Source organism: Alexandromys fortis, unplaced genomic scaffold, assembly GCF_014885135.2.
Source record: "Alexandromys fortis isolate MF-2015 unplaced genomic scaffold, M_Fortis_MF-2015_v1.1 scaffold_61, whole genome shotgun sequence".
Lineage (NCBI taxonomy): Eukaryota > Metazoa > Chordata > Mammalia > Rodentia > Cricetidae > Alexandromys > Alexandromys fortis.
In genome coordinates, this window is record NW_026067962.1 from 9,852,206 (window position 1) to 9,863,861 (window position 11,656).

Here is an 11,656-nt window from a genome sequence, read left to right on the forward strand (position 1 = left end):
AAAAAAAAAAAAAAAAAAAAAAGGTGGAGAGGTGGAGGTCAAACTAGGTCTGATTCTAGAGCCTCAACTATATTTTATTTCCATGGGTGCATCATATATACTTCTGAAGCATTAAAGCTGTCAAGTTAGCATTTATATATTTATTTCCTTTGGCCCCATAGGTTTATTTTAAACACTTACTGAAATAAGTAGTTTACCTCCAAGAAAGCTCTAAACATGCTCATTGCAAATTTCTTTCAATTTTAACTTTATTTTATGTGTATTTTGACTGTGTGTACGAGTTTGCCTGGTTCCTGGGAAGGCAAGAAGAGGGAGTCAGATACCCTGGAAATGCTGTTAGATTGCTATAAACTGCCACATGGTGCTAGAAATAGAACCCAGGTTCTTTGGAAGAGCAACAAGTGCTTTTAACTGCTGAGCCATGTCTCTAGACCCTACAAAATTTTTTTTTTTTTTGATTTTGAGACAGGGTTTCTCCGTAGCTTTTTGGTTCCCGTCCTGGAACTAGCTCTTGTAGACCAGGCTGGCCTCAAACTCACAGAGATCCGCCTGTCTTTTCAGGTGTGATTCTGTTCTTGTCAGTAATTTGTTTTGTTTTTTGAGACAGGATCTCTTCTGTCTGTAGCGCTGGCTGTCCTGGAACTCGATTTGTAAACCAGGCTGGCCTTGAACTAAGAGATTCGCCTGCCTCTGACTCATGAGTGCTGAAATTAAAAACGTGTGCTATTTTTTTTAAAATCCTAAAACAGTGACCCACTGAACCAATCCACACTATCTGAGGAGGAAGGACCTTAAACCTACTTGTTTAATCCTATGTGCAAGAGCAATTCTCAGAGAAATGAGTATCACCAAATACATCTAATAAAATTCTCACAAGAAGCCAGGTAGTGGTGGCGCACACCTTTAATCCCAGCATTTGGGAGGCAGAGGCAGGCGGATCTCTTGTGAGTCTGAGGCCAGCCTGGTCTACTAGAGCTAGTTCTAGGATAGCCTCCAAATCTACGCAGAAACACTGTCTTGAAAAAAAAAATTCTCACAAGTCAGCAACTGACAGCAACATTATTTGTATACAGCAAATTTTATCATTTGCAAATTTGTTACAGATTAGGTTTTATTAAATTGTGTGCTGCAGTGATACATGTGTACTGGCGCCATAGTGCAAATTTCAGAGGGTCAGAGGACAATTTGAGAAAGTATGTTCTTTCCTTCCTCTATGGGTCCTGGGATCAAATTCAAGATTGTCAGGTACAGAGACAAGTGTCTCTACTCACGGAGCCATCCTGCCAACCCTTTTAAAATACAACTGTAAAGCAGTGCTTCATGTGTCAACCTAAACCAAAGATTCTCCCAAGATCAATGAACTTTTTGGAAGCAGAATTGCAATGGGAACACTTTTAACATTACAGCATGTAGCAGTAGTCTGTAGTCAATTCAAGCTTTCTCAGTAAGGGAAGTTTTAAAATTATAGGTGATTGCATCGCCAATAAGGACAAATATACAAATGGTAATAGTCCAAAGTGTCTATGGCAGCTAGACATTGAATAAACACCCTTACAGAAGTTACCTTCTGTGGAAGGGTTACTGTGGCCTTTGTGTAAGCGTGGATCTGGCAATCTTTGGTGGTAGGTCATTAAGCATAGTCATTCCTTTATATTTCTTTGTTTTGTTATCAAATCTTAACAAAAGTCATTCCCTTTTAAGTTTAACTTTCACAGATGTTACACCACAATCTTTATACACATTTCCTGTAAAACTGTAGAAATAATTAAGATATAAATGAGAGAAAGAAAAATCCATATGGAACAAATGAAAATCTTTTTTTCATTGGGAGATCAATTTGATCTCCCAAAGGTATCAAATTGAATAAATCATTTAAGTTATTTTCATTATAACCACTAAACAGTCACCGCAGCAAAAAAAAATAAAAATAAAAATACAAAAAACAAGACACACTAATCCCAATAGAATGAAATATTGAGAACATTCTTATTTCTATATGTTACAATTAATGGATCATATTTATGTACCTTTTCAACTAAAGGATAAGACTGTCACCAGTTTATCACTACAAGCAGAACAACACATTTTACCATAGATACTGAAATCCATGGTTAATCAAGCCTTTAATCAAATACAAAAATTACAGAAAATATATTAAGACATCTAGATAGGAAACAGTCTGTCGACAACAGAATAAGATAAGGTCTTTTCAACAAAGCAATGGTAGGTTTAAGGAACAGAAAAGACAGAGGAAAACATTACTTAAGATTAAAACAAATACATAGCACACAGCAATCCAATGCCATGCACATGCATATTTAAAGAAACAACTAAAAGCAGTACAATTGGGAAATTTTCAGATTGACTATTATACACTATTAAAGATTTACTGTTGGGTTTTAAGTAAGAGTAGTATCATGATAAGCAAAGAAAATATTCCCTTTTGTTGTTAGAAATACAATCTCTCAAGTAACAAGAAACAAAATGTAGGTTGTAGAATATTTGTTTTAAAGGTACTTAGGCAAGTACTAAAGAATATCTCGGTGGCAGAATGCTTGCCTAGTATGTATAAAGCCTGGGATTTAATTCCAGTACACATCCCCCAAAAGGAAACAAAAATATGCAAATTATATTAATGATATGCTTAATTATTAAGCCACATTTTTAAAAACAGCATACAATGTAGTAATGCTTGAAAAGATCTGCCTACCTCTGCGTCCCTCATAAGTGCTGGGATTAAAGGTGTGAGCCACCACCACCAGGCAGATTTCCCCAATGTTTTATATACATATCCCTTCTTACCCATGAAGGATAGGTCCCAAACACCCCTCCTCCAATAGATGCCTAAAATCAAATCCATTTATCAAGTTGTATAATTTAATGCATTTTTTCATTTTAACTAAGCCTGTATGTATCACACATCATTACCACACACTTTTGCCATTTGAGGTACAACATCAAAACGGAGAACAATTCCTTTTCCTTCTTCACAATTCTTATTGTAGATCTTTGCTGCAACATCAGCAGAGAATTTTTTTTCCTTCTTTCTTTTTTTGGAGACTGTAGCTTTGGACCTGCCCTGAAACTAGCTCTTGTAGACCAGGCTGGCCTCGAACTCACAGAGATCTGTTTGCCTCTGCTTCCCAAGTGCTGGGATTAAAGGTGTACACTACTACCGCCTGGCTAGAATTTCTTTCCTTCCTAGTAGGCTTAGAACTTTGCACTTAAAGGAAACACTGGCTTCTCTTGGGCATATTCAGGCATACTGAAATTGTCAGTATCATTGTTGGTATTTTTAAGGCCATTTATAAGTAAAAATAAAGTAAGGGTAACTTGAAAACAAATGTTGTGATACCAACAATCTGGCAAGAAAATGTCTAAGTAACTGGTTGGTGGGCAAATTTGCAGTATGGAAATAACTGGTCCAACAGATAGTCAGGTCCTTGGCAAGAAGGAACATGACAAAGCTAGATTTTATCCTCCAACTCAGAAGGACACAAACTTAAACTTATAAAATATTTGTATCTAAAAAGTTCCCTATTTTAGGACCACAGTTGATCACAAAGCACAGACAGCAAAACTTACAAATACAGGGGGTGGGAGGCTCTTGTGTTTTTTTCTACTTGATTAACTTTTAGGGGACTTTTTTATATTTTTAATTGTGTGTGTGCATGTGTTCAGGTACACACGTGCAAGCATGTGGAGGCAAAAGAATAAAAACTTAGGTGTCATTAGGAACACCACCCACTTCCTCTGAAACAGTCTTTCATTGGCCTGTACCTTACCAACTCAACGGGATGACTGGCCAGCAAACCCCCAGGGATCCTCCTGTCTGTCTTTTTTATGTTAGGCTTAGAAGCACAAGCCACCACAACTCCCTTTTACCTGGGTGCTGGGAATCCAAGCTCAGGCTCCCATGCTTGCAAGGCAAGCACTTTACTGAGTCATCTTCCTTGCCGCCCACCTCTTTTTTTCTGAGACTGCGTTTCATGTAGACCAGACTAATTCCAACTCCAGATTCCCTTGCTTCCTTCCACCTTATATGTGCCAGGATTATAAAACTATGCCACCAATGCCAAAAAGCCAGGCTAAATGACTTTCTGATACTTACATGTAGTCACAAATCTTCAAAAGCCCCCCAAAATCCTACTCTACTGAAAGTACAAAAATCAAACAATCATAGTCAACTCTTTACACAAGTATATGCACCAGGCAGGTGAAAAATGCAATTGCAAAAGAGCCCAAGATTTTAACAGAATCGCAATTACAGGTAAAATTGTCTTCCAAAAGTTCAATTAATCCACATCTACATACACTTACAGAACCAAACACCCACTTGGCACACCTCCTCATTAGTTTTAAACATCCACATCACACCAGTAAAGCATGGTCTTCTTCCTCCTACCCTTCTCCCATATACCCTAAAGAAAATGTTATCAGCCCACATCCAGAGTCAATGTTCTTAGCTCAGTGAACAGTACCACCATCCTTCCATTTTATGCACTCCATCTATGAAACCACACCTTCTCCCTCAGTGCACACATCTATTTTGATCTTTCATTATTTCTAACATCAATGGCCATCTCATTTCTAATACCAATTTGCGTGGCTACCATTAATATGGTAAGCTAGCCCACCTATACAGCTGCCCTCCAGAAAAAAATTAAAATACACACTTAAGCCGGATGGTGGTGGCGCACACCTTTAATCCCAGCACTCGGGAGGCAGAGGCAGGCGGATCTCTGTGAATTCGAGACCAGCCTGGTCTACAGAGCTAGTTCCAGGACAGGCTCCAAAGCCACAGAGAAACCCTGTCTCGAAAAACAAAAAACAAACAAACAAACAAAAAAAAACACTTAAAATCCCTCAGTAGCCTAGGATCAAAAACAAAACTGCCCCCCAGAACCCTTTTAGTTCACTATCAGTGCTCCCTCCAATCACAGCATACTGTACCTACATTTTCCTTTCTTCCTCTAAGTTAGTGGTTCTCAACCTTCCTTTGACCTTGCTGTGACCCTTTAATGCAGTTCCTCATGTTGCAACTCACAACCATAAAATTATTCTCATTGCTACTTCATAACTGATTTTGTTATTGCTATGAAGTGTAATATAAATATTTTCTGAAGCAGAGGTTTGCCAAAGGAGTCACGACCTGTGCACAGGTTGAGAAATGCTGCTCTAGGTAACTTCTACTTACACTTGGAATCTCAGTTCCCAATTGTCAAAGGCTTCCCTACATTTCATTCATCTAAAAACTGGGATCTTACCCGTTAGAACTGCCCCCACAAAAAATAAGAGCTGTTTATAATTGTGGCTCCAACACTTACTCCTGACAAATTTATGACTGAATTAATTCCAAAAATAACAAGTTCACAAGCAGAGATGCATGAAAGAAATAGCATCAACAGAGGTAAAATTATGTAGGTCAATTGGGAAGAAAAGATATCAACAGAATTACCCAGCATTGGACCCTGTATGCCAAGCAAGATATGCCCACTGGTGCAAAAGCGGCATGACTAATATGGGGGTAACCAATCAGTTTCTAATTGTATTAGAAACCTGATCCACAGGAAAGATGGATACTATAAGCCTGGTCAAAAGTCCACTGCTGGGGAGATCCTGGGCCCTACGTAGAACCTCCTACTGTTGACTTACTAAACACTCAAGTTGTTGATCTGTCTTCTAAACATTCATCTTTATACCCACAGATAATTCCTGATCTCAACCTTTATCAGAGAAGCCTCTTTTTGTAATGAACAATAAGGACTCAGAACCCGCCAACTGCTAAGAATACTGACAGGGAGTGCTCAGTCCTAAATGGGCTACACTCCCCTCAAGGATTAGAGAATATCAAAGAAGTGAAAAGAATGTAAGAACGCAAGAGCAGGGGACAGAAAAGAGTGCTATGAGATAATGTCTTCTGGAGACATGGCAAGGCCATTTGCACCTCTAAATTCACAGCAGCTGAGGTTATCTACACAAAACTGCACATGGTCAAGTCAGTTGATTTTTTTGTTGTTGTTCTGTGTAGCTTTGGAGCCTGTCCTGGAACTAGCTCTTGGAGACCAGGCTGGCCTCGAACTCATGGAGATCCACAGGCCTCTGCCTCCCAAGTGCTGAGATTAAAGGCGTGCACCACCACTGCCCAGCTAGTTGACTATTGAGAGTCAAGGTTTTGGTTTTTTTGTTTGTTTGTTTTTTAGGGGGAAGAGATGAGGCAGCTAATAAGCTCCCATGGACAGCCTCACACCAATACTCATGGGATAGCACTAAATTGATTCAGCAGACTATCTTTTAAGGTAGTGACAGCCTAGGGAGATGGCTGAGCAGCTAAAGAGCGCTTACTGCTAAAGAACCTGAGTTCTGATCCCAGCACACACACCAGGCAGCTCACCACAACCACCTGTAATTCCAGTTTTCAGGGAATCCTACACCTCCAGCTTCCAACGGCACCTGCATTCATGTGCACATAGCCACATGAAGACACACACTTATCAATACAAAAAAAAATAATTTTTTAAAAGGACATGAAGGTGGGAGGGATACATGAGGGGAGGTTAGGTGGAATAGAACACAGAATGATCAAGACATATTGTGTGTGTGTAAATTTGTCAAAGAATTAAATGTCATGTTGTTGTTTTTAATCTTAAGTAGTGGTTGGAGAGATGGCTCAATGGTTGAGAACACTGGTTGCTTTCCTGATTATTCAGGTTCAACTCCCAGAACCCACATGGCAGCAGTGATGCCCTCTTCTGACCTTCGCAGGCACCCAGCAACCAAGCAGTGCACTTAGTACATGCAGTAAAAAACTCAAAGAAAATAAAAATAAATCTTTAAAAAAAAAAAAGATTCAAAAGAATTTTTAAAAATTCAAAATCCTTGGTTAAACTGGGAGTTCAAAGCTGGCCTGGGCTAGATCAAAGAAATCCTGTCTCAGATAGGGGAACCTGCTAGGTGACAGTGACACCATACATCTCTCTCTTCATCAGGTACTACTACCACGAGCTACCTTCAACACAATGATTTTAGTCTGTTTTTCCTTTCCCCTGACCATTAGGAAGAAAACACTCCGAATCATTTTAACATTTGCAAAACTTTCTTCTCCAAACTTCCCTTCAATACTGCTAGAAAAATACAGCTATGAAAAAACAATAAACAAATTTTGTAATATATTAAATTTGAAGGACAAAAAGGTTTTTCCATGAACTACCTAATTTCAGATCTAAACTCCTGGTCAGATTGCTGGTATGGTTAGATAGAACCAAAAGGATCTTTTTATGAACAAAAGCATCAAAATGTATGCTTTAGAATTCACTCTACAGCCATAAAAAGATTTCTGCATATAAAAAATGGAGATACACAAAACTACATCTACTTTTCCAAAATTGTGCAAAGTAAGTCATATCAAGTCATTATTCATGTTAAAGGAAAACCAATTTCAGAATGGTTGAATGAGTCACTCCTGAAGGAACCACCCCAACACAAATGTTTAATCCAAATAATTCAAATAAACCTAGCAAATAATCAGAGAATTTTTCAAGAAAAAAAAGTATAAACAACCTACACTTAAATGAAAACTAGTAAAAAAAAATCAATTAAATAATTTTTGTATGGTCAACCAAAAGACCAAACACACTGCAGATTCTTCTTAATCACCCTACTTAGTGTAGAGCTATTCATTTAAAGACAGAGGTTTCCACTGTACCAAATTATCTGTGACTAACAAAGTAACATTAAGGAGGAAAGCATCAAACCCCAAATGTCAAACTCCTACTTCAATCCTCTTCTGTTCTATCGTCTCCCTTTCGCCCACCTTGACACAAGTCTTTCAACAACTGGCCATTTAAGTGTATCGGGTGTTCTCACCTCGGTATTTACCACTCCCTTTGCATAACTTTCCCCAGTTGCTTCAAAAGAACCTTTTCCCTTCCTACAGAGAAAAAGCTTTCCTCAGACAGACTATACTGTCTCCCCGATGCCATTTGTGTGCCTTTTTGGTATCCCGCACTAGACTTGGGATCACTATTTTGATAACACAAGAAGAACCTGTTGTATAAACACAGCTGTGATTATTTAACATCAAAAATAAATGAAATGCGTGGATACAGCACAATGTATATTTGTTCTGATTTTTAAAACCTGTCTCATAAAAAGCGTTTCACACAGGCTATGCAGTAATTTCCTCTTAAACTGTCAAAGGGGAAAAGCAAACTACACCGAGTATCATAAAGATTTATATTAAATCGCTTCAACTAACGAAGGCTACTTTAGTACAAATACCTGAAGGACTTTTCTGCTCATCCCCATCTAATCCCCCTCCAAAAACCCAGGCAACACAGAAATTTGCTACAGCAAAATGTCTGAGGTTCTGAGACACTATCTAGTGTCTCCCCATGTAGCCCAGGCTTGTTTCAAACTTTCCATGGTTCCTGGCCTGGCTTGGCTTCCAAAACGCCAGGATTCTAAGAGTTTCAAAGATATTAGAGCTGCCTTAAAAAAAAAAAAAAATCCACACTCTTGTCTAATGAGGAGTCCTTCACGTTTCCATTCAAGGAAACGTGTAAATGCACTGAACACCTGAGGAGTAGCACTACTAGCAAAATACCAAAATGTTTATAAGTCCTAAGACTATTTAAAATACAATTTTTTTTGAAAAATACTTGAAACTATTTTTAAATTGTTCCCACAGGGACAATTCAGCCAGCAATTTTCATTCGGACTCAATCTTACACAATCATGGATTTACTTCTTTTAATACTGGAATTGCTAAGCAACCTAAGGGAAACTGTTCTCATCACAATTCCTAAAATTTTAAAGCCCAAGGTATTAACTTTCAGAGGGGGTCTCATTTTAAAGAGGAGGAGGAGCAGGTCTTTTTAGCTCCACATTCTATCGGGATTCCTTAAAAATTAGTAAGTTGTTCTGCTTAAACTTTTCTTCCCAAGCGTACCCTACACCCTACACACGGAGACGGCAAAGGGCCCTGGATCTGAGCAAGGCTCGCCAAGCCAGCGATCCTCCCTAGCACAGCCCGTGCTCCAAAGTCAACAGTTTCAGAGCGGTGTGGCACCTTATCAGCTTTCTCAAGGTATGCTGGGAAACCGTAAACGTTAAGAGAGCCACAAACACTGAGAATTAATTCCTCAGCAAAAAAGGCTGTGATCCCCCAGGGCTACGAGCAGACAGCAGGTCCTCCGTACCCAGGGACCAGCCCAAGTGACACAGGGGACCCACTACCACCAACCTACAACCTTCCACTCCCCCAGCTGACGCACGGCTTTCTGCCGCGCGCTTGGGGCCCTGCCAACACTCGGGGTCAGTCCCAGCCAGCCACGGCCGGGCCTCCCGGCTCTCCGGAGCCCCGTACCTGACAGGGGAGACTCCGGGCGAGGCCCGTGACCGCCCCACCCGGCCCTGCGCGCCTCGCCCCTGGGGCCGCGCCTGCCCGCGGCCACCGCTGGCCCCGCAGACCCCGCCGCGCCGCGGCCCGACGCTCCGGCTCCCGGCCCGCCGCCCGCAAGGTCCCGAGCACGCCGCGGCCGCCCCTGGGCAAGGACGCCGTGCGGGCCAGCAGACGGGCGAGCAAGGTGCGGGCGGGCTCCCTCGGCGCCCCCGCGGGCCGCAAGATGGCGGCGGCGCCGGGTTGAGCCCTCCGCGGCGCCGGGCTGGCTCCTTCCCCTCCGCTCCGCGGCCCGAGCAGCCCGGCAGCGGCGGACGGCGAGGCGCGGGCCGAGGGACGCAGCGGGGCCGCGGTCCCGACGCTAGGCGCGGGCGTGGGGGAGGGGAGTGCGGCCCGTCCTGGCCTTGCCGCCGCCCGCCCTCCGGCCCCATTCCCCGCTCGGGCGCGTCCTAGACGGCTTACCTTTGAATTTGAGGTCTGAGGGTGGGTCGAGGACCAGGATCTGCTCGTGCTTCGCCATGGCCCCGGAGGCGGACGCCATCGGAGACAGCGCAGAGCGGGGGCGCGCCCGCGGCGGCGGTTCGCTGGCGGGGGCGTGGGGAAGAGGGAGGACGACGGTGGCGGCGCCGGCTCGGCGGAGCTCTAGGACGGGGCCAGGCTCACGAGTCCCGAAGCTCCGCGCCTGCTGCTCGGCCGCGGGATCCGGGAGCCTCCTGTCGGGTCAGCAGCTCCGGTGTCACAACTGACTCAACCCCACACCAGCCGCCGCGGCCACGCGCACTGCGATCCTCGGCTCCCCACGTGACCGGCCCGACGTGCCGACGTGCGCGCCTCCGCGGCCCGGAGCCCTCGTGCCGGCCCCGCCCTCCGGGCCTAACCGGGCTAAAAACGCTGAGCTAGTACGCGTGCGCACCGCCGGCCGGGCTGCGGCTCCCGGCGCCGCGCCGCTGTCAATCGCTCAGGAGCGAGCCTGGGATGGGGGCGGGAGGGCAGAGAGGGCGGAGCGGGACTCTCTGCGGGAGATGCGGTGCGCAGCGCTGGGTCTCCCGGAGCTGCGGGTGCAGAGCTGGAGTGCCTGCCGCGGTGCTGCCTCACGGCGTTCCAAGTGGAATTCCGAACGGAAGCGGGTCAAGAAGTGCCGGGTACCTCGACTCCCAGCATGCTCCGTGCGGGCGGGGCCTCCGCGGGGGCTGCCGGGAGCCGGGAAGGAGACCGCGGTCCGTTGGAGGCGAGTGGGTGGGGCCGCTGACACGGCTTTTGGCTGGCCGAGGGCGTCCCGTCTGCCCTGGAAAAGAAAAGCGTTTTTTTTTTTCTTTTTCTTTTTTTTTTTTTTTCGGCTGCCTTGGAGGCCCGTGTCCCAGAAATAGAGGCTGCCCTATGGGAGAGCGGCAGGGCGTGTCCGTCTGGTCGGCTCGGGATTCTTTCCGCCCTCTGCGGTGGCGCGCTCTGTTCTCCCTGGTGTTCTAAGGCTGCCTCTTCCCAAATCTCCCTCCCACCCAAGCAAAAACAGACTAGGAAACACACCTCGCTCAAAAGCAAACGGGTTCCAGGGGAAATGTGTGCCAGACGCATGTAATCAGGCTAGCAATGAATGTCCGGTCCTACAGCGTGGAATTCACGTGCTGGGTCTACGACTTATTTCAAACCCAAGCCAAATAAATCTGCCACGTTCTTCTGCTAGGAACGCATTTTATCAGCATCACTTAGGAGAGCCTGTACCAAACGAGGAAAAATGCCAGGCAGCGAAGTTGCAGACAGACCTTCAGCCCATTGCCAGGGTATCCAGGGACAGGAAGAGCAAACAAAACAAAAGGATGTGCTGTAGAAAATAAACCTTTATTGTGTCCTATGGTGCTGCTTGAATTTAAATCTCTAGGAAGCTCCAAGCCAAACAAAGGACATATTGATGCTGTTGCCACGAAGAAACACCCTAGAACTCCCCAGGAAGCAAGTGTTGAAAATGGGACCATCTATATACCACAGCTACTTAAACTTTTTCAACTCGCCGTCCTTTTCACCTGAGAAAATTTTATGCCAGTCTGGGTGTATAGGCTATATTATAATGGTACAAAGCAAACACTGATAATAGATCGTAGAGAAGTTTGTTTTCGTAATGAAACGTCTTATTTTATATACTAACCTAAAAATGAATTTTGAAAGTAAATTTCAAAAAGCAACCCAAAAAGTTTATTTAAGACAAAAGCAAGTTTGTATACAAATGAGATAGCTTCGATTGTTTTTAAATAAAGTTATTCT

At 43.9% G+C, this 11,656-nt stretch overlaps 1 protein-coding gene across 2 annotated transcripts in view; it reads right to left on the reverse strand.

Annotated features, from left to right (window-relative positions):
- Vapa (VAMP associated protein A) overlaps window positions 1-10,218 on the reverse strand; it is a 30,104-nt gene extending 19,886 nt beyond the window's left edge. Inside the window, exon 1 of one of the 2 annotated variants that reach the window (XM_050153479.1) lies at window positions 9,863-10,218. In XM_050153479.1, coding sequence (XP_050009436.1) covers window positions 9,863-9,941 — 79 coding nt within the window. In that variant the 5' untranslated portion in view covers window positions 9,942-10,218. The remainder of the gene's footprint in view (window positions 1-9,862) is intronic. The other variant, XM_050153481.1, reaches the window with a different exon arrangement.
- Window positions 10,219-11,656: the final 1,438 nt, after the last annotated feature.